The sequence below is a fragment of the Ursus maritimus genome, unplaced genomic scaffold (assembly GCF_017311325.1).
Source record: "Ursus maritimus isolate PB19 unplaced genomic scaffold, ASM1731132v1 scaffold_19, whole genome shotgun sequence".
Lineage (NCBI taxonomy): Eukaryota > Metazoa > Chordata > Mammalia > Carnivora > Ursidae > Ursus > Ursus maritimus.
The window spans coordinates 36,078,659-36,102,244 of NW_024424341.1; the positions used below are offsets into that span (position 1 = coordinate 36,078,659).

General features: G+C 48.6%; 1 protein-coding gene across 1 annotated transcript in view; it reads right to left on the minus strand.

Moving 5' to 3' along the window:
• MBTPS1 (membrane bound transcription factor peptidase, site 1) overlaps positions 1-22,262 on the minus strand; it is a 49,818-nt gene extending 27,556 nt beyond the window's left edge. The window contains exons 1-9 of the mRNA XM_040633658.1: positions 22,116-22,262; positions 9,823-10,313; positions 8,919-9,176; positions 5,512-5,715; positions 3,845-3,955; positions 3,290-3,399; positions 1,931-2,047; positions 1,440-1,507; positions 353-455 (exon numbers count right to left, since the gene is read on the minus strand). Of these exons, the coding sequence (XP_040489592.1) occupies positions 353-455; positions 1,440-1,507; positions 1,931-2,047; positions 3,290-3,399; positions 3,845-3,955; positions 5,512-5,715; positions 8,919-9,176; positions 9,823-9,991 (1,140 nt within the window). The 5' untranslated portion in view covers positions 9,992-10,313; positions 22,116-22,262. The remainder of the gene's footprint in view (positions 1-352; positions 456-1,439; positions 1,508-1,930; positions 2,048-3,289; positions 3,400-3,844; positions 3,956-5,511; positions 5,716-8,918; positions 9,177-9,822; positions 10,314-22,115) is intronic.
• Between the last annotated feature and the right edge of the window lie 1,324 nt (positions 22,263-23,586).

Genomic DNA, 23,586 nt, shown 5'->3' on the forward strand with positions numbered 1-23,586 from the left:
GGCTTCCGAAGGCAAGAAAAATCCTCTCACCTAGCACTGAGGAAGGACTGCTCACCTTCCTACCAGTCAGAATAAGTGGGCATGAATCCACCGACCTAAAGAGTGAGTTACTCAGAAGTCAGTTACAAAGTGGGAAGCTGGAAGCACCACTCAGAACCAGCCCTTGCCCCATGCGCCACCACGAAATGACAGACATGCAAGGGGCCAGATCGCTCATTCTCGTGGCTGGGTGAGCACCCGCAGCCCCGGCTACCTCCCCAGCTGCTTCTCCCTATGCACACCTACAAACACACCCAAGGCTCGTACACACAGCGTTCTGCACGGCGCATCCCACTAGTGAAGAGAAGCCTACCCAGGTAGTCATTCCCCTCGAGGAGAAGCGGGCGATGTTGTCCTCGAAGTCAATGCCGCCCACTCCAATTACGTCCATTTGGTCAGCAGGGTTATTCAGAGTGCTGGATTGAGGCACAAAAACACACGGGAAGAAAAGTCATTTTAAATGAGTAATTCAGGGGGACGCCTGGGTGGCTTCGTCTATTAAGCGTCCGACTCTTGATTTCGGCTCAGGTCAGATCTCAGGTCATAATCACGCATCTCTCCCTGATGGGCCGCAGAGCAGTGAGGGAACTCTGCGCTTTCTTTCTCCTCTGTGGTTACCTCACACCCTGTCCTAGCACTGAACCACACACGTCCCGGGGACCCCACGAGGGAGGATGACACACATCCTGCTGCAAAGCGTTTCAGCACAACAGATGACTTACACGAGTCACCTACTGAATAAAAATCAGAGCCGTCGGTGAGAGAAGATCGGGACCTCTAACCGGACAAGAGCTCAGGGCCTGCACCGCGGTGACTGGTGTTGAGCACCTCATGCTGCTTTCGTTCCCCGTGACGACCCAGCACACAGGAGCATCTCGGTGCCAGCGTTCTCTCTGCTTCCCTCCACCTGACCCCACTTGTCAACCCGCAGAGGCCGGCCGGGTCCGTTACACGGCCCGCGCTCTCCGTCTCCGGCAGCTCTGCTGCGTCTGCGCCTCGTCCTTCCTCAGACGACAGGCACCTCATCCCGTTTACCTCCTCACGCCCGGGCCTCGCGTAGAGCGGGTCCCGATAAATACTGTGCCATCATTTCTAACCAAGCAGGTTTACTTTCCTGATTTCAGAGGGGGGAAAAGAAAGTAGAATAAAAACTATAGGCCCCCAAACTGCTATTTACAGCAAACTAAAAATAAAAAATTAAGCAGAAAAAAGGTGGGCCCGAGTTGACCAGTGAGGTGGTAGGTGGCGGGCACTGGCTCATTTCACAGTCTGACTGGCTGTGTGTGGAACATTCCCGTGATACACAGTTTGAGACAGACACAAAGACAGACGGACAACAGATCTGCAGTTATTTCAGGGGGAAATAACTCCTCGAAGTCATCCCTACAGGGAGTACTTACCCATAAAGAGGCCCATCGTTGCCAATAGCAGAAACCATGATTACGTTGTTAGCCGTTAATTCCCACACCTATAGGATTAGCAAACATTTACTTATGAAAGTAAGCCACTCTCAAACAATCAACATACAACTGTCCAAAAATAACTACAGCTTCTAAAAAGACTCCTGAAGAAGGAAGGGTGACCTTGAAAATGTAACACTAGACCCTCACACGCGTGGATGTTTGCCAAGCAGCACGTTCATTAGCTCTGACAAAACCCAGGACGTGGGGCCTTATGACGCACAGAGCAGAGCCCGCTCTCTGGGCAGGTTTGCAGACGGGCTGTTTGGACAAGGAACCGACACAGCAGGACGTGCTGCTCCCAATGCAAGTCGTCCTCACAAGGCAGTCGCCTCATGCGTGACAGACCACCAGCGCACCCGAGACGAAGCGCTCAGAGCAGAAGCTGTCACCAGGCGCACCACCGTTCTCTGTGCGGGGACACAACCGACCTTGTCGACAAAGGGATGGTCCATGAAGTCGGGCCCGCCGATGCTGAGGTTCAGCACGTCCATCTTCTTCAGGATGGCGTAATTGAAGGCGTCCAGGAACCAGGAGGTGTAGGATACCTAGGTAATCGCCAAACACGACTTTAGGGGTTTCGGTGACAGTCCCGAAGGGCTACAACAGAGCTTCTGTTTCTAAGGGTGAAGTACAGCCTCCTAAGCAACATGATGTATTCACTTAAAATTCAGAAAAAACAACGCTCTGAAACGTAAAGGAGACACCCGGAAATTCTAGGTCCCTGCAGCTGGACTCGAGGGACAGCCGCACTCTGGGGGCGGCCACTCTCCAGGCCGGATGTACAGTGCCTCACCCTCAAGTGTACCTTCCGTGGTGGGCCCCACACCTCTCACTGCCCCTCCTTGAAAGGATTTTTCACAAGACACTTCCCTCTCAGTTGAATGTATTTGTCTAATATTCTTCATTCCCAGACTGAAAGGTAAACGGCATCAGTAACGGTTATCTCACAGAATTACTTCTCTGATGCTCAACTCCCCCCAGTTTCCTGACGGCTGAATCACCTTGTGTAACACGACTCAGATGTTTTTATAAAATATACAATTAAACTTACAGCAGAAACAGGATCAGGGCAATATCCAAGAATTATGTTTTTTTAAGGCTTTTACAAATAAGACATGTTTATATTTGCTTGTACAGGCAAGTGTAGGAGGAGGGGGTACAAGAAATTAAGAAACTATCACATGGGAGACATGAGGAAGTAAGGTAAGCCCCAGCTGGACAGGCACAGCATTGGTGGAATTTTCCCTGTGCTGTCTTTAGATTTTCCTGAACTGCACCATCTATACAAAAATTAAATTAAAAAAATAAACAATAGGACCCTCCCCTTTACTATAACTAGTTATGAAAAGCGAGGGAACAAGGCCGGGAACCCACACTGCCCAATGTGACACCACACTGTACAGACGCAGCCCTCGAGCCGGTCACAGCCCAGCAGGGGCGGCAAACACACCAACGATTCTTCTCTCCCATGAAAGCACAACAAATGTGCCCGTGACGTGGGGGCACAGGAGCCCAGGGCAGGCCCGGAGCACAGGAAGGAAGGAGACTCATGGGAGCCACTTCTGCGCACTGCCCTTGGAGTGGGGTCTTCAGGGTCCAAGTGAGGCTGATGAAGTGGTGATGCCACACAGAGGGGCCATGGAGGGACAGCGTGACTCACGTGGGACACCAGAAGCAGCTCAGCATCGAGCAGGCGTGCTGCTTTTAAACGAATGTGTTCTCCAAAGTTTTACTTTTTATGTTCCCATGTCAACTCCTTAAGCTTCAAGGGTCCTCAAAACACCTACCTGGTTATTGGTAAAGACCCTGAAAATATGAAGTTCCGCATCTGGAGCAAACCCTTGGCACTCCCGCATGCTGGCTATCACACCTGCCACAAAGGTGCCATGGCCCAGCCCTGCGGACCACAAGGAGAAAAGTCAGAAAACACAGCTGATAATGTGCGCCAAGATGGCAACATTTCAAACCACCATGCAAACAGCCTCATTCTCTCAGCCCCGGGTGAAGAAGCTGCACTGCCCCTGCACAGTCTCCCATCCAGAGCCCAAGCCGTGGCTGCCCTGATTCTGGGCCTTGCACCCCACCCCCTCTCAAACTGGGAGGTCAGTGCTCCTCCACCAGGCAGCCCTCACTCCTCAAACGCTACTTCCTGATATCCCGAGACAGTCAGACAAGCTTCTGCCCAAAGGCACATGAACAACGTGGGTTTATGTGGGTTTGTCTCGGTAATGGCTGTACATGACTGTGTCATCATCAACATACAGAAAACTGTACTCTTAACCCATAACTGGGGACAGGAGCGAGGGACAGAGACCGGGTCACACCACAGCACCGCCACCCACCGTCGTCCAGCGTCCGCTCATTGGTCCAGTTGGTTCTCTCCTTCACATTTTTGAAGTGGGGATGCTTCTCGCTCAGCCCAGTGTCAAAAACAGCAACCCTTACGTTAGCACCTTATTCCAAAAAAACAAGCAAGCACAATCACGTCTGGAGAAATCACACCGTGGATTTTGTCCTCGGGACCTGTCATGGAGGCCCAGAGCCTGCCCCACATGCACGCATTAGGTTAGGTGCCCCAGGGGCCCCGGCTGAGCCAGGACAAGGAAAAGGGGAGACTGGGAGAGATGCCATCATGTGCTGCTAAAGAAGACCTGAGGCTACAGAGGAAATCTCTTGGGACACTCCTCAACGGTCACCAGTGCTCAGTCCTCCATATGGGAGTGATTTCCTCCCTTCTGGTGACTTCCCTCAGGTCTCCCTCCCCTCATCTCCTTAGAGAGGCGCTCTGAAACGAAGGGCACCAATAAAGCACACACCCTCGGGAGAGGAGAGACTATTCCGTGTCTTCCCTCAGACGCCGCTGATTGCTAACCCTGCACACAGGGGCTGCACGCGGGGATGATGTCATGGTAAGGAAAACCACTACGCTGTACACCTGGCTATAGTAAGGAGCCTACTGCAGATCGGGCCAAAAGCTCTGTGCACCCATGTTAAGACTGACATTGCCAGATCAAGAAATTGTAGAAAACACGTAGAAAAATCTAAGACACTCTACTATTTCGCAGCTAACAGATGTCACGAAGGTGGGGTCTTTCTAGTGTGAGAGCTGTGTTTACGTATCAATACTATGTTAAATAATCAATCACACTGAGATAACTATCAAAACATATTGCTTACATTTAAATAGTGCACACAGTCTCGAAAACCACTTGGTTTGGGGGGACAGAAAATGCTTTTCTGTTTAGAGAATTTACTTTGTGAAGAGTTCTCACCCTGAAAAGATAAAACCATGAGGTGACAATCATTTTAATGAAAGGTCAGTCCAGCAGGCATGAGGAGTTAAGTGTCTCAGACCTTCTGCAGGGCGCGGGCTGGGGAAATCAAGGGAAAGGTAACAGTCTCCAAGGCTGGGAGATGCGGGTAAGGACCCCGAGACCAGCTGAGATGGACAGGGGTGGGGTGGTGGGGGCTAGAGAAACTGGCTTCTGTTTGAGTTGGGTACAAACCTTCACAGTAGTTACGGCAGCGACGTCCTGCCACGATATATCAGTCAGGAAAAATACCTTACCGGTGGTTTTATTTCCTAGGATATGGTCATTACTGCCGTCTCCTGCTCTGAGATAATGACCAACACGTGCACAGCCTGTAACTTAGCCATTCTGCACAGAGCTCCACACTCAAGGGATAAACTGTCACGTTTATCACTTCAAAGTAACTATCTTTGCACTTGATCTCCCTCCCTGGGAAACTGCTGTTTGTTCACCTGTGTGTCAACAGGAGAGAAATGCTCCACAATCTACCCCCAACCTCAGAAATAACACAGAAAGACACAAAAGGTGCCTAGGGTTAAACAACTGAAAAAGGCAGAAACAGAAGCCCAGCATAGCGGAAGTCAAAGGNNNCGCAGCGAAGGGCAGGTGCCGGAGGCCCGCGCTGCAGCACTAGGCCCCCAAGTCGGAAGGCGCCCCGGACACCAGGCCCCACGGGCTCCCGGGAGAACGGCACGCACCTGTGTAGCCCATCTGCCAGAGCACGTCGGCCTGCAGGGTCTGGGCGACCTGGCGCGGGATGGCTCGCAGCAACCGTCTACTCGAGTGTCGCCCTGTAGCGTGCCAGAACCCAGAGCCCAGGGAGAGGCTGGCTCTTCGCAGGGGCCGCGACGACTGCCACTTCTGGCTCCACCGGGTTTCGTTACAGGGCGCTCCGGGATCGGCTGGAGCCAAGGAGAGAGAAATGAGAAGCCGAGCGGCACCGGAGCAACCTGATCCCGTCAGGGAAAGCACCCGTTCTGAAAAGGGCGGCAACTACCCCTGAACCCTGAGTGCCGGAAGGGGGGTTCTCTCCCTCTGCCGGAGGATCTTCTCCATGCAGCTACACCCAAGTTCGCCACTTAGCTATCACTACTATTCCCCAAGAGCCCTCTACTTGGCATTTTCTAACTCACGGAAGGCAGAGAAGGACCGCAAAATAACCACTTTTAGAGAAATAAAGTCAATCGTGACTAAAACGGAAGAAATGAGAAATGCCTGATTTTTCATCAGCAACTTGTTCTCACTGAACCAAAAGGTTTAAGAACAAGGACAACGACAACAACACAACAACGAAGCAAACGGCCACTGAGGGATGGTGAACCTTCACAGCACTGGCTTGCTGGGACAGAAAAGGGCAGGTTAGCCCATCACACCTGTCTCCGGGCAAATGGCAGGCGGACCTTTTTCCAGCTGCACACTGCTCACCACTCTCGACATGCTGACTAGAGTGACTAGAAAGGAGTCGGGGGCTCTGTGGAGGCAACGAACTGCGTCTTCCCTTGATCTTGCGGGTGGACCGAGGGCTGCGCATGCGTCAACACCTGCCACGCTGCACAGAAAACCATGAATTCCGGGGCGCCTGGGTGGCACAGCGGTTAAGCGTCTGCCTTCAGCTCAGGGCGTGATCCCGGCGTTATGGGATCGAGCCCCACATCAGGCTCTTCCACTATGAGTCTGCTTCTTCCTCTCCCACTCCCCCTGCTTGTGTTCCCTCTCTCGCTGGCTGTCTCTATCTCTGTCGAATAAATAAATAAAATCTTTAAAAAAAAAAAAAAAAGAAAACCATGAATTCCGCCACCTGTAACTACCTTACTTTGTTAAAAACCGAAGGAAAAAAGCAAAAGAAACCCCTCAAGAGTGGTCCTTACCTTTCAGGACCATGCTATCATGAACAAAAACTGCATCTCAAATCAGTCTGCAGAAGAACACACCTACACTCCTAATACTGAAATTCTGTCTCTAAAGCAAACGACTATGGTTTCAGTCTTACCAGGCCTCCCCATGAAAAAGTACAGGGAAAACATACAGTCATGTCAGTTCCGTTAAGTAACTATTTGCACAGACCAACTGAAATTATTCTGCACTGAACTCGCCATGTTGACTGTTCTTTAAGTCAACAGCGGGGGACAGTACTGGAGGTGCTAACAGAAGACTGGTGTTGACAGCATGCGAGGGTCTGCTCCGCCGGCCTGAAGCAGACCAGACTACACCTAAGTAATGAACTCGGCTCTGTAAGAGCAATTCAGAAAAACTGGAGAGTACTGAAAGGAAAGCAGTTAAAATGGTGAGAGGGCCTGAACCCGTGTCATGGGAGGGACAGCTGAAGGATCTGGAGAGAAGAATCCATCAAGGGGGACACCGTGGATATCCTGAAAGTATCTTTAAACACTGCCTTGTGGCAAACACGTTGGCTCTGTCTTCCAGCCCATGGACAGAGCCAGGGATGGGAGCCAGGATGGGACAGGTTCCAGCCAAAACAAAGCAGAGCCTTCTCACAACACAGCCAGAGAAATAAGCAATATTTAACGTCTCTTTACATCCTAAAAACTGTTAAGCTCTTACACTTGCACTATTTTATTTCATCTTCGTGAGAACCCTAGGAGGTAGGTAGCATTATCTCCATTTTTTTGGATGGGAAAAGTTGACGCTTACAGGAAAGCGGCTCGCCACATGAGCTAACAGATGGCGACAAGACCGACTGGGCCTGTCAGCAGTGTACCACGTCCCTGGGGGGCGTCAAGCACCATGTCTGACAACCATGGTGGAGAGTGTATAGAAAGGAACCCAACCCTGAGATTCCAGGACTGCTGTGCTAAAATTAGGCATTTCCATGTTTCTTAAAATGTCCCGGGACTCTTTATGATAAAAAAGGTAAAATAAAACAGCACAATGCATTTATCTAGCTAAGTGTACAAGGTCTGGTTTGTTTTTATCTTCCTGGATTGTTCTGAGGTTATTGCTTTTTAAAGAGAAAAAGCATCACAAAACATCTGGACTGGCCCAGAGAGCTCCGAGGAAGTCAGACACCTGACTTCTGTGGCGCCTCGAGAGCTGGCTCGGCACACTAGGCAAATTAGCTCCACTTCCCCGTGTGCCCTTTCTGAGCCTCAGAGGCTCTCAGGCCTACGACACGACTGAAAAGGGAAAAAAGCAAAATTTTATTTCTCTCTCCTTCCAAAGAATGCAGAAAATGATAATAGAATGGCAATTTATTACCCTAGTTTATCACAAAAGGAAAAAAAAAACCTTTTTCTTTGGTAGTAAGTATGCTTCAGAAAATGTTAGGTAATAAATACGCAATTTATTATTTAAGGATAAACTCTACCCTGACGAGCACAAGTTGTAAAGAAAGAATAAGCCCCCAGGCTGAAGGAGAAGCATCGAATCCCTTCCATCCTCACACCGGCACGGCCTGGGACTGAACCAGGCCCAGCAAAGGCATGATGTGCATGGTCAGGAGGCTCTCAGAAAAACAAAACGGGGGCGCCTCGGTGGCGCAGTCGTTAAGTGTCTGCCTTTGGCTCAGGGCGTGATCCCAGAGTCCTGGGATCCAGCCCCATGTCAGGCTCCTCCGCTGGGAGCCCGCTTCTTCCTCTCCCACTCCCCCTGCTTGTCCCTCTCTCGCTGGCCATCTCTCTTTCTCTGTCAAATAAATAAATAAATAATAAAAAAATCTTAAAACAAAACAAAACCCATAGAAAGGATGTTTTACAAGATGCCTTAAAAATAAAAACACACACTGACAGAAGCACAGTGGAACCAAAGAGGAGACTCAAAGACCCTGCCTTGCACTTCGGAATGTGAGGGGTGCCGGGGCCCCCCGGCTCTCAGAGGAGCCTGGGTGAAAACCACTTCCAACAGAGACAAAGATCACCAAACTCCTCTACTGCAAACCTGCAGATTTTTTCCCACCAAAATAGCATGAAGCCTGTTTTTAGTTTTTTAAGCTCCTGGCAAGAAAACGTTCAAACTGATGAAACTGGATGAAGGGACTCGGGTGCTCACTGAACCCATTCTCCGCCAGCCTGTGTCAACGTGCACATTCTGTCTCCGAGCACCAGCAAAGCAGAGACTGACCAGTGGAGCCCGAGATCACAGTACTCACACTCCGCGTACTTGAGCGAACGGAAGACTTTCCGCTGGGGTGTCACCCGTTTGATGTTGGGATGATCTTCAAGTGTGAGCAGGCCCGCTTTCTGTTTTTCTTTTATCTGAATCACCTCAAAATCACTAGGGTAGTCACTGGATGGGTTGTTTCGAGGAATGATTCTCCAATTGTCTATTTCACTGCTCTTCAGGGCACTTGAAATAAAAGAATTCCTAGCTTTGGCTGTAAAGTATCCATTGAAAGCCACGATGTATTCTGAAAGCAATGACCACAAATCAAAATAAGAATTTATGTCCGTGTATGGGAACATAAAGGTGTATCTACTCTAAAAGTTCCCTTGTAAAACAGAACTTACACATCCTAAAACCTACAGTAGAAGGAGCAGTAAATCAAAAGACTGGTTTAAATGCCCTACGCAGCCGTTTCCCGAGCTCTGGGTTAAAATGATCTGTACGCGTCCCCCGATCACAGAACACACCACTTAAAATCAGATATCTGAGCTATTTTTCAAAAAGCAAAGATTAAGAGAAATTTGAATATATGGCAAAGAAATGCACGTAACTTTTTCAAACAGGAAAAACGGATTCATAAGGCAAGCTTTTGTTTTACTGGGGTTTCAGCACCTCCCAACTCCCCCCCCATGTCCCCCCAGCGGCGACAATGGCGCCTGTTTCATAGAACCAGGTTTTAGGGAAGTAATTCCGAATGCCGATGTCCTTGCTTCACAGAAGCTCCCTATCCCGGGAAAGCAAACTTCAGCAGAGTGAACACCCAAGCGCTGAGCGCTCACCTCATTTGAAATTTACCGTAGAAAAGAGGGCAATGTCTTTTTTTGGCAAAAGCTAGTATTTAAAGTTCAGTTTTTAAAAAATGGGGAGGGGGGCTAAAATAATATCATTACCATATTCCACAACTGTTGAGGAGAATTCCACCTTCAAGGTCAGGTGGGAACAGCCAGGGCACGGGGCCTTTTCGAAAGACTTCTTCTCCAATCTGTCCCCCAGATGTCTCTTCCCACAGAGCAAAACCACTAGCAGAAGCAGCCAGATGTTGACAAGCTTCATGGTCATAAGTGAAAATGGTCATAAAATCGCATAAATTCAAATCGCACTTTTTACTTCCTTGATTATAAGTTAATTTTTGTTCCGGCAAAAAGCTGAAACATTATTGATCAGCCATTTTACAGTCTTGTCCAACGTAAATAAAAGTTAAATTTCATGGCCTTTTGTGGTTTGGCCTGGAAGGAGGCTTTCATTTCTTTCTTCGTTTCTTCTCCATCTTGGGCCTCGGGCTCCTCTCACTCTGGCCCAGACAACTGAGTCCTACACTCCATCTGCAGCACAGAACCACAGTCCAGCGGGGCGAGCGGTCACTCTGGGAGTTGTAAGCGGTCTACAAAACAAAGCGAGCCAGGCAGGAGTCAGTCCTACGTGCACCGCAGGCCAGAGGGCCACCAAGACGCCCCGTTAGAAGATGAGACACACGTGCAGCTCAGGCACCAAACACCTGTTCATTTCTTTCTTTAGTTACTCCTCACTTCTCTCCAGGAAAAAGAGTTTTAAGGCAGCTTCAAAATAAGAAAGGTTAAAACAAATGAGAAAAACAGAGCAAACTGAGCATCACAAACAATGCCAGGCACACTGAGCCCCCAGCAGCCAGAGAAGGAGGGCTCACGGCCCTGCACATCCGCCCCCTATTCCGCTTCTACCCCAGATTCTCTACTCTCATCATGTGCAACCCTTCGTCTCCAGGGCTCTTCCCCAACAGCATTTTATTTATTTTTTAAGTAGGCTCCACACCCAGCGTGGAGCCCAACACAGAGCTTGAACTCATGACCCTGAGATCAAGACCTGAGCTGAGACCTACAGTCGGACACTTAACCAACTGAACCACCCAGGTGCCCCTGCAACAACAGTTTAATTCCCCCAAAATGTGACCAACTCTTCAGGCTAAAGTTTGGTATATACACCCTCACTTTCTACCATAAAATAATAACCTAAAGACAAACTGATTCCCATGCAAGTCATATCCTTAACACTTTCTTTTAGAGAAACTATGCTTTAAAATTATTCTAACTATACCTTTCAGATTTTGGAATATTTTCTGCCAGTTCTATGAAGAGAACACAGAAGGGTTTACGTGGTCACCAAATTTATCTTACATGAAGCCTCACCGTAAAGAAATCTAACGTGCTAAATAGGTTATAAAACCAGATTACCTCTTTACTGGAGGTCATACAAAACAGCAGTTTGTGAGATACTCTGCTGCCAAAGAAAAGTGTTATCTGAGTGTTAAATTACACATGGGCACAGACAGCTTTCAAGTATCTGAAACGGCAGAAAAATGATCATTCTTCTCAATGAAAAACAGAGCAGCAGTAAAAAACAAAAAACAAAAAAATGATGCTGGCTGTAGCACGCCCAGAAAAATCCGTTGCACTGATCCCACCAGAAACATCAATAATCCAGCAAGGGGAACACAGATCAATGAAACAGGACAGGCCTTACACTACTAACTGGTTTCTAAAAAGAAAACACTAAGGACCAGGAGTTGGCCCCCTTTAAACAGAGGTACAGAATTATTAAAACCCTTTCTTCTGGTGCTTTAGATTAACAAGGACTTTGTGGTTTCTGGAACTATTCATATGTCCGTCTATTCACAGGAAAACACTCATAAAGTTAGAATATCTAAAAAAGTTCGAAAGGACAGTATTTAGGACTTCACTGCTGTAATAACACACGATCCTGAAAAGCAGGCCTTCTCTGGCACTAGAGACTAAGGCTGGTTGAATGGAGCTCATCAGATGGAAATGAAATTTTAGAAGTTATTTCCATATCAACACAAAGAACAACAATGAAAATGCCAACCATAAGCACAAAGAAATTAAAACCAAAGATCGGAACAGAAAGACCAAAGAAAAGCAAGAGGGGACCCCAAAAAAGCCACTCCAACATATTTCATGGCAATACGCTTGGGAGTGATTCGCAACTTCTTCTGCTTATACTTGGTGTCTGCGGTAATGGGTGTCACAGAATATAACCACACCTCACTTAAGTACAGCTTGAGTGGTCAAAGAAGATGAAGCTCATCACTGGTGAGAAGAGTTCTCATCTTCTATTAAATGAATCTACAGTGAAAAAGATTTAAACAGTCCTCTCAATTAAGGCAAGTTTTCAAAAAAATAAACCAAAGAAATCTCTTAAGCTCTTCTGCCTCAAGCTGAAGAATCGATGATGTATTCGGGCTACATGTAACAAAGACTAGTGAGCGAGACTAGTAAGCCAAACTAACTGAGTCAGATCAACTTCAATTAAACCTATTCCAAAATAATCCGCACAAAGGTACAGACAGTGACCTCACAGCCTGTGCAGAAGCGATAGCGGACGTTCTACAGCTGGGCCAGGTGACGGACTTCAGAGGACAGAGAAATGGGAAGAAAAGGTTAGAGGGGTTTTAACTTTAAAAATGCCTAAGATAATCCGCTCTCTCCCAAAAAGAAAACTTTTTAGGTTTTGGAAAATAAGACACCGCGATATCCCTAAGATGTTCCACCTTAACTTAGGCAATTAAATCATACAATTTCATATCGTGCTTACCAAGACTAAGGTATGATCCAGCAAAGAGGCCGACAATACATGCAAGCAGCTAAACAAAGCGCAGGAAAACACCCAAGAAGAGGCACACACGCAGGGCCAGGATGCTGCACGGAGAGTTCTGCTGGGTGAAACGGGAGGCTTCTGCTGAGGAGGTCCTGGAGGGCAGCCGGCTCCGGGCTCTGGCAGAACCTGAGCCGGCAGGGCCGGAGGCATGGAAATGAGGAGGAGAAGTGAAGCAGCCTGACAAAGCTCCATCACAGACGAGAAAACACAGGAGTGCAAAGGATCAGCAAGTCAGCCACATGAGCAGGGAGGCCACGGGATGCCCCTTTGGAGGTGGAAACATGGTGGGAAGCAGGCACCTCGAGCAGGTGCGACCTCTGAGCGGACTACGCAGGAAGCAATGGGAGTGAGGTGCGCAGAGATAAAACAGAGCCGGGTGGGGCTGCGGAGCAGCTCTGCTCACTGGTCCCATCCTTCACCGTGCCAGTCACAGAGCCAAGTACCAAGCAGGCGGCAGGAACACAGCAGCCAACAAAACCCAACCCAAACCTCCGACCTCATGGCGCGGAGTGTGGGGTGTGTGTGTGTAGGCGGTGATACACAGGTAACACGTGTGGTATCCAGGCAGTGCTCTCCAGCTCTACATTGAAAGGAGAAAGAAGAACAAAGGGGAACATGACCGGCTGGGATGGGAGCGCCACGCAGGCCTGGGAGGGGACTTCTGCGGAAGCACCAAGCGGAAGCAGGAAGCTGGCCAGGCCAGCTGGGAAGAGTACTGGAGGCACTGGGAAAGGTGAGCCCAAAAGCCCGAGGCAAGGAACATGCGTGGTTTGTGTAAGGAAAGCAAAGGGGCCAGTGTGGCTCGAGCGCGGTAAAGGGGCGGGAAATCAGAACAGATGGGAGAAGTGACTGACAGGGAGACAGACCAGGGAGGGGGCCTTGTAGGTCAGAGAGAGGACCTCAGCTTTCACTCCGAATGGGAGTGAAAGCAAGATCTGAGCAGAGGAGTGACCCCAGCCAGTCTGCACATTAACTGGCTCACTCTGGCTTCTGTATGGAAGGGGGCAGAGGCAGATGCAGGAGACCAGCTGGACAGCTCCCATGACGACGGTGGCTCGGGCCAGGCTGGGGCAGGAAGGGCCATGACGGGGGGCACGTGACGGATGTGAAGGCAGTGAGACAATGTGCAGACAGCCAGATTTGGGGGGGGCGGTGCACACCTGAGGAGCCATGGACAACACTGAGCTCTTTTGTCCAAACAAAGATGGCATCTGCCCCTGACAGAGATGGAGAAGGTGCAGGAAAAGCTGGTTTGGGGAACACCAGCAGGTGCTGAGCTCCGACCATGTGAAAATTAGGATAAGCATTTGCGCTGGGAAGGCATGGCTCAGGGCAGAAAGGAAGAGGGAGGTCCAAAACACCGCAAAATCTATGAGAAAGAATTCCCATAATGAACAGTGGTCCACTGAAAGGGGAAACAGCAGCTTGCCCCAAATTCCAAAGCTACCAGCGACTGGAAGGAAGACACCCTCTAGTAGAAAAGTCCCGTGGGGATAACGGTAAGGTTGGAAATAATGGGACAAGGAGACACCTCTCTTTTGTTTTGTTGGGATACAGCCGACCTGCTTACATTCTTTGAAAGTGAGCTAAAATCTAGGTTTCTAAGAAGACACTCTTTTCAAAGACCCATGGTTCCTAAAAAATTCTGACAATAGATACTTAAGTTCCTATGGTTTCCCAATCCCAGAATAAGAGAGCTTCAAAATATAAATTTGCTTTGAAGAAAACAAAAATGCCACCAGGCGCACAGAGGCTGGTGAACAAAGCCACGGGCACTGAGGTCGCAGGACCAGCCACTGAGCCACTGGCCTGTTTTAAAGACAGCCAGTCCCCACTGACTGCTCCACTGGGGCTTCAAAGGCACAGACCACACCTTCCTCATCTGAAACATCTACTCACCTGTGTCCACGAAGGGTTACCACCCCCCGCCCCACCTGCTCTCACTACACAAGGCAAACCCGCTGAGCACTGTCCCGGAGACAGCCTCACCATCTAGTGGCAAGCATCGAAGCAGCAATGCACACAGAGCATGTAAGTACAGACGCAGACATGTACACACAGGGAAAGAAACACTTTTTAACAAGAGCTCTGTCTTTCCTTTTTTCCACCCCTTCTGTATAATTCAGCCAAGGGCAAGGTTAGGCACTGGCGGAGAGCCACGGTGGCCTGCTGTGGGGCGATGGCATCTGGAGAGGGTGAGGAAGGTATTCGTGGAGCAGGGGCATCTGGTGAGGGTGTCGGAGCCTGAGGGAGCTGATGGCCATGAAAGAGGGAAATTGATTTGATCAAATACGTATTTACACATAGTGGGAAGCAGCCTTCTATTGTCAGAGAAGAAAGGCGCAGGTAGGAATAAGGAGAAAAACCCAAAAGATCCATGCAGGATCAGACTGAAATCAGAAGCACTGATATGAACTCTGGGTTCTCACTATATGGGACAGACAGACGTAAAAACAAACATATGCAAGTGTGGTACACACCCCCCCCCACACACACACACATTTCCTATCTTTGTCTACTGCAAGGACAGGGGAGTAGTGACAGCCCAGCAGGAGGGAGCCCATCTAGGACCCAGAACTGGTTTCTTTTCTTTTTCTTTTTTTTTTTTTAAGATTTATTTATTTATTTGAGAAAGGGTGAGAGAACACGCTCACATGAGCAGGAAAGAGAAACTCAAGCAGACACTGTGCTGAGCGCAGAGCCCCGAGCCCCCTGTGGGGCTCCATCCCACCACCCCAAGATCAGACCTGAGCCGGGACCAAGAGTCAGATGCTCTGACTGTGGCACACAGGTGCCCCCCAGAGCTGGTTTTCTAAAGGCCTTTTTTTTTTTTTAAGATTTTATTTATTTGACAGAGAGACACAGCGAGAGAGGAACACAAGCAGGCGGAGTGGGAGAGGGAGAAGCAGGCTTCCAGCTGAGCAGGGAGCCCGATGCGGGGCTTGATCCCAGCACCCTGGGATCACGCCCTGGGCCAAAGGCAGACACTTAAGGACTGAGCCACCCAGGCGCCCCCTAAATGCCTTTCTTCACACCAAGAAGCCAGGCTCCTTGGAGACAGTGCTTGTGCCCGGTGAGTGGGCAGGTGAGTCTGGAGCATCCTGCACCAGAGAGTGAGAAAGCGCTCAAAAAATAACGGGAGTGCGTCTGAGGAACAGCGAGGACAGCGGGGACAGCCTGCGCATCAAAATAAATAATGAAAGTAACAGATGTTAGCCCACTGCAGGAAATACAAGAGTCCACAATAACATTTATAAGTAAGCTGAAAGTTTGAAGAATAATGAGACATTTACACAGTCCCAGCATGCTTCCCAACAAAATCCTGATTTCCAAAGGGAAAAGCCGCTTGTCCTACAGCAGAGAAGCTTCACCAAGTTAACCAGCCATGGGACAAATGGCCCCGGTACACTGAGCAGAGGACTGGAAGAGGCTGGCACTGCTTGTGGGGTTCCCGCCAAAGATGCACAACCTGAAATGGCCTGGAATTTTCAAAAGTACCAAGGAAATGAGAGCCAAGGAATGGCTGAGACACAGCTCCAGACTGAAGGAGACTCAGGAGACGTGACCGGTAACTGAACTTGCGGTTCTCAACTAGATCCCTCTGCTGTGAAGACATTCCAGGAACAACTGGCAAACCTGAACGGGGCCTGGGATGACATAGCAGGGGGATATCGGGACTCATTTCCTGATTTTGAAGGCTGTGCTTTGATTATGTAAGAAGGACTTTGCTTGCAGGAAATGCCCCAAAAAGTATCTAGGGATGATGGGTATCAGGTCTGCGGCTGACTTTCAAATGGTTCAGAGGGGAAAAGGCCTTGTGCTGTTCTTGGAACCTTTCTAGTAGATTGAAACTGACTCCAAAATATGCCCAAAAAAAAAAAAAAAAGTTTTAGATTTAGTCTCAGCTGCTGGGAATGAATGAGAATGATGGGAGTATTAAATTTTAAAAAATGGTGGGGAGGGCAATTTTAGGCTTTTTTCTGACACTCAGTCTGAGCTGCCCACTGTGCGTATGACCAGACTACACACCATGTCAGAGAGACTCACACACATCGACTGTTACATAGAAAGACATCTTAACAGCCCAACAGATGTGACTGAGCTAGTCAAATTGAGATTTAAACTAATTCCCCTTCTAACGAATTGACAGAACCCCTGAAAAGATTCCTGGTAAAGTAAATTTCTGTTAAAACTGGATCCAGGGTTTCCACAATTTACATTAGATCAAGGAGCTTCTTGAAAACTGAAGTATAACTGACAGACTATCCTATTAGTTTCAGGTGTATGTCATCCTAGTGCTACCATTGGTATGTTCACACACTGGAGATGATCCCCCGGAGTCTGGTTACCATCTATCACCATACGAAGTCATTACAATGTAGGCTGTGCCTGACATCCCCTGAGTTATTTACAACTGGATGTCTGTACCTCCTAATCCCCTTCACCTATTTCTCCTGCCCCCCAACTCCTCCCCATTCTGGTAACCACCAGTTTCCTGAACCTATCAGTCTGTTTCTATTTGTTTTGTTTGTTCATAAAAATCAAGTAACGTTGTGAGAGACATAAACTGAGACACCAGTATAAAACACAAATCATGTTTAAGAATTCAACCCGATACGGGGCGCCTGGGTGGCGCAGTCGTTAAGCGTCTGCCTTCGGCTCAGGGCGTGATCCCGGCATTCTGGGATCGAGCCCCGCATCAGGCTCCTCCGCTGGGAGCCTGCTTCTTCCTCTCCCACTCCCCCTGCCTGTGTTCCCTCTCTCGCTGGCTCTCTCTCTCTCTCTCTGTCAAATAAATAAATAAAATCTTAAAAAAAAAAAAAAAGAATTCAACCCAATAAAATGAGGACTCTCTTACGTTGCTAGTGCACATAAAAAAAACTGTTACCTTTTAGAATGGTCATTTACCAATAAGTATTAAAAGCCTTAAAAATGGAAGTAAAACCCTTGTCTAATAAATCCAGCAGTAACAACAAAAACTTAACACACGGAGCGTTCATTCTGTGGCAGACACTATTCTAAGCAATGTGCATTACCTCACCGAATCTTCACAACCTGTTACTAACCCCGCTTCCACATGAACGCAGAGGTGCCCAGGGTGGCTCATCACCGTGCCTGCAGCCATGTGGCAGTGAGTCGGAAAGCCAGGCTGGGAACCTGAGAAGTCTGGCATGGAGGCCACCCTCTGAAGAGGTAGGTTACCCTGCTTTTCTAAAATCTCCCCTAGAGAGGCGCCTTGGTGGCACAGCTGGTTAAGGGTCTGACTCTTGGTTTTGACTCAGGTCATGATCTCAGGGTCAAGGGATCGAGCCCTGCGTCCACCTCCAAGCTCAGCCTGAGTGGGCTTGATACTCTCTCTCAGTCTCCCTCTGCCCCTCCCCTCAGCTCGCGAGTGCGTGCATTGAGCGCACTCTCTCTTAAATCAATCTTTTTTTAAAAATAAAATAAAATCTCCCCTAGAAATTCATTCCATAGAAGTGTGAATCTGAGAGCATACAATGACTTACACCCAAAGATTACAACCGGGAAAAATTAGAGAGCATCGAGATGTGCAGTAGGAGACCAGCTAACTAATTAATTAACCCAAACTAAGGAATGCTGTGTAGCAATTTCAAATTATGTTCCTCTGGATGGCTGAATAATGGTCCCCCAAAGACATCCACATCCTCATCCCCAGAACCTGTAAATGTTACTTTATAAGGCCAAAGAGATTCTGCATGTATGATTAAACTAAGGATCCTGAGATGGGAAGGGTATTCGGGGTCATCCAGGCAGGACCAATGTAATTACAAGAGGCTTTACAAGAGGCAGGCAGGCCCACTGAGCTACTGCTCCACTGAGAGCAGGAGAGGAGATGATGGAAGCTGGAGGCTGAGGTAATCAGAGAAGAGGCCAGGAGCCAAGGAACGCAGGTGCCCCTAGAAACCAAAAAAGGGAAGGAAACGATCTCGCTGGGAGCCTCCAGAAGGAATGTAGCCCTGCCGACACCTTGACGTCAGCCTAGTGACACTGATTCTGGACCGCTGACCTCCAGAACTGTAAGATAATAAATTGGTGTTGTTTTAAACCACTAAGTTTGTAGAAATTTATTACAGCAGCCATAGGTCTCCAATATATTTCCCAAAGAATATGGGGAAAGGTTAATGTAACATTAAGTAAAACAGTTCATGGACAATGACACAAATTTTGATTTTTAAATAATGTATCTATATGCACAGGAGAAAAAGAACAGGAAAAGATCTCTGCCACAACGTAACAGTGGTCCTACCTCTCAATGCTATCAGTACAGGAGTAAGGTTCTGGGTTCTAGTCATTTACATTTTTACAAAGAGCCTATGTTACACTTTCATAATTAGATAAAATAACTATTTAAGTAATTTAATAAACTTTTAAAATAAATTTCATAGAAAAACAAATTTCCTGGTAAGACAGTGGCACAAAGCCTCAAAACATATTAAAGATTTAGGTTTTTTTAAAATAAATTGCATTTATTTTTAAGTAATCCCTAAGATGCTTAACATGGGGCTCGAACTCATGACCCAAGATCGAGTCACACACTCCACCAACTGAGTCAGCCAGGCACCCCAAAGATTTGCTTTTATCTGTACATACAGTAGAGCCTAAAAGATCTACTTCCTAGGAATTGTGTTAAAAAAAAATCTGTGTCTACCTTAGGGCTCCGGGCCAAGCTTTTCACTCGTTCATTCTGAACAGGCTGATCACGCGCCATATCACCTATTCATAGGGCCTAGTTAGGGCTGTTACTGGATCCACTGTTTACTGGATTTAATTTCTATAAATTCTTTATGTAGAAAACCTGGTGATCTTTCCAAAGGTATGCCCTAAAAGATGGTATTTGCACAATTATGGGTTTTCTGTAAATAAGTATGCCTCTAATACAGGTGTAATCAAAACACATTTGACATCAAATACTAAATGGAAAATAAACAATATATACCAGGAAGAAGATTTAATGAGCTCTGTGTAAAAAGGAGACCAAGTAGAGGAAACGTATTACCTGGGCAAACAACTGGTCTGACAGCTAACATTCCTTGCAGCTCAAGTTCTTCTACTTTGCATTATAAAAGAGTATCACTCAGATTATAAGTCTGGGTATAGCTAAAGTATATCTGAAATCGTTTCTTTGAAAATAAGAACAGAATTCAAGGGAGAGGAAATTACTTGTGTCACCCGACAGTCATCTAATTATACAGATACACCAGCTTTTTTAATGAACCTTTTCCTGAAATAGCTCCAGAGAAAACTGAATTGTGTTTAGGCCACGAAAGGGTAGCATTCAGGTCAATTAAACTTTGGCTGTAAAAGCACCACTTTCATAACTAATTGCATACTTGGCTGTACTACTGTTGTTTAATCGGCTAACATTTAAGCGATGCCAGACCGCACTACCTTGAAATAAAGGTGTATTCTTCAGCCTGATTGAACCATTCCTTCTGGCACATTCTGTCCATTAGCTTTTGTAAGGGGACAAAACAAATAATTCAGCCCTAAGAGTCAACAATGCCAGAGTGAAGAGGTGCTTGTCTATACTGTCCTTTACTGCCTATTCTTTCGTGTGTTGTGTCCGTCTCCTTGCTCTTGTGATCCTTCAGTCATCCAGTACTGGCTAGCCGCACGAGGCAGGCACCTCCAAACCCAGGACTTTCCTCATTTTTACTTGAAACTCGTTTCTTTAAAAGCAAAGACATCGTCAAGATTAGTAAATCTAGGTAACAGATCTCTGCAGCACATCAAAACTGACTAGGCCACAGGGAAGGGAAAATCGACATGTCTGTTTTTACCACCTCCTTGGCCTGTCTCAGGCAAGATGCTGAAGGAGACCAAGGTCCCCACCCAAATACCAAATGGAAGGTCTAGCTTCCCATCTTTAATGAATATTTCAAGTCACAAAAGGTTGGAATTGTCCAATTTTTCCAGTGAAATAAGAACAATATCTCAACTCCCTCCTGGTGCAAAAAGGCAGTTGCGAATCTCCCCCTAAAAATTCCACACAGGACACTGATGGAAGCCAGGTGCACTTTACCTAAGTGTTCACCCCCCTAGCTTCTGTTACTCTATTTGTGACACTTAACTGTGGCTGCCACACAAAAGAGGCAACAGGCAGGGCAGAGCGATAACTACCACTAGAATGACACAAGATGGAATCAAACAACAGGTGAATTTGAAGGGGATGCTAAAAACTTCTTAGCTAGAACAGGTCCAGCTTGACCCCATGGGGCCCCACGTGCTTCAAAGGCTCTGCAAACACTAAATTAGATTTTCTCTTTTTTCTGAACATGAGAGATGCATGGGGAGTGCAATAGAGAGGCCTAATGGGCAAGATTCCCACTGAGGCCGCTCCCAGACACAAAGGCCACAGATATACCTCAATGATACCACAGAATACCTCAATGATATATTCAAAAGAGACAAGTCTAGGGAGTCTCAGAGCAGATTAGTGGTTGTCTGGGGCTGGGGTCAGAAATGGACAGTGACTGAACATGGGCATCAGGGATCTTTTTGGGGTGACAAAAATGTTCTAAAAGTGGGCTGTGGTGATGACTGCACAACTCTGCATATTTAATGAAAAAAAAAACACACTGAATAAGTACACTTAAAAGAGCTGATTTTTATCTGTAAATTGTACCTTAACAAAGCTCCGACATAAATATAAATATATATAAAACGCGTGTTACAGATAAAAATAAAGTTGGGAAGAATCAGTTCTCCAAGCTCTTCACTCTTATACAAATACAAACTGAGACCCTGCAGGTGGGAGCATTGCTTACTAGCACAGCTAAGGCTAAATAAAGGGCCAGAGGAAAATAAATTCTACAGAGTTCAGCTCTGCGATCTTACGCTACTCTATTTCACTTGGAAGTATCGTTCAGAACCTAACTTGCACAGACAAACTGGCAAACATTCCCAGGGGCTCCCACGAAACAAAGGGTAAGCATCTTAATAAAGATGATATTGATAATCTATAATCAATGCAGCAGTCTTGGTCTTAGGTAGCACAGACGCGACAGAGCAAGGCAGGAGTCTCTCGGACTGCACTGCATTCCTGAAAATCAGGATGATCAGCAGTGTGCTCAGACTGGGACAGTGCAAAGAACCGAGGTCGCTGAAAATGTGATCCCGGCCCCGCTGCGGGAAGGCTGAGGGCCAGCGCCGGGCACACGGTTTCATTACGTTGAAGTTTATCTCACGGGGAGAAAACAGTGAGGCTGAGCAAGCTAGCTCCCCGCGTGAACCCGGAGAAAGGGCCGGGCAGGGCCCCCCAGCCGCAGCCCGCCGAGCACGCCCTCACGCGCTGTCTCGGGTGCGGGAAAACGCCCGTCAACCCGTCCGCCGGTCTTCCCGTCCGTCCCCCGCCCCGAGCCCCCGTGCCGCTCCCGGAGGGTCCAGGGACGCAGGGAGGCCCCGGCCCCGGCCGGCGCATACCCCCGCCCGCGGGGCCTCCGGCGCGCGGGCGGCTGCACAGGTTGGCGAGTGGGGAGCGGCGCTCCAGGCAGCGAGCCGCCGCCTAACCTACCTGCGGCCGCCTCAAGCTTGGGTCCCGGGTGCCCGGGATAACGGCGCCTCCGCGGCGAACACGCCTCGCGTCTCCATTCGGGGCTGTTTACTCCCAACTCTCGCGATACTGCGCGACCGCGGCAGGGAGACCGACGGCTGGGAGCGCCGGGAACGCCAGCCCCGCCGGCTGTGCGTCCCCTGCGTGCCCGGCGCGGGCCTGCGTGCGCGCTCCGGATGCCAGGGGCCGCCGGGACCGGGCCAGGCGGACAGACGAAGGTCTCGCGACACTTGCGGCCCGGGGCTGGGCGAACTTGCCGGGTCCAGGTCGGAGGCAGGGACGGTGGGGCGGGTGGGCAGTGGACATTCGGGATGGTTCGACGTGGGACCCTGGGCCTTGGGGCCCGAAAGTGGCCGCGCGGGGCCAGGCAGGGACGACGGTCCTGGCGGAACGGCCAGCATTTGCCGTAATGGTCCGAAAGCTTCCAGCGCAGCGCCCTCTTCTTGGGGCCCGACGGGGTCCGGATCCGGGGCCAGGCTCGGGCGCCCCCCCACCCCAGGCACGCACCTCTGCAAGCCTCTGCCCATTTGTCCGACGCGGCCGCCGGGACGGACCGGGGAGGAGGCTGGCTCCGGGCCCGGGGACCCCCACTGGCGGGCGAAACTCTCGCCCCAACCGCGCTAGTCCGCCCTTGGCTGCGCTCCACTGCCTACTTCGCCGGGACCACTGATGCCCAGTGGTTACCCGTGGTGACGAAACAAGGCTTGGTGCGTTCAACTCTGAGACGCTGGCCTCCCCCAAAGTGTCTGCGTGGTTTAGATACTAGGATCGCGGCTGTTTTCTGCCCACGTGTTGAACCTGCCCACACTTGGCGCTGGGTACAGGTGGGGGACGGAAAGCACGTTTTCGGTAACGCTTTTGAAAAGTGAAGTGCTGTACAGTCAGATAAAACTGTCTATATCTTGTTTGAACTTTCCACAGCAGCACGATAAAGCTGAGTGGCACCAAGCTGCCAAGAAAGCACAGCACTTCGTATTCCCTTTATCATTCTTTAACCAAACTGGGTTAGTATACTAGGTTAACACACCATCACCTACTAGCTTGGTGATCTCGGGCAAGTTGTACCTCAGCTCTTTGTACCTCACCTTCCTTACCCAAAAGAGGTTTTTATACCTACCTCACAGGATGAGGGTTAAATGAAACCTGATTAAGTTCTTCTCCCCATTCTGAGATCGCATCAAGGTTAGGAACTTCCAGAGAATTCTTGACTTTTTCACATTCGTAAATCCTCAAGGTTAAGCAGTGCCTGCTGCCACCATGTAATGCACTTGATCTTAAACCTAACTGTGGTGTTCTAATGGGTAAATTGGTCTAGGCCACGGCTCTTTTAACAGGCCTTGAAGTCACTGTGCCATTGAATACACAACCCAACTGTCAGGAACTGAGGCAGGCTAGTGAACTGCAAACACCCTTCTCATGTGATAGTGAAGCC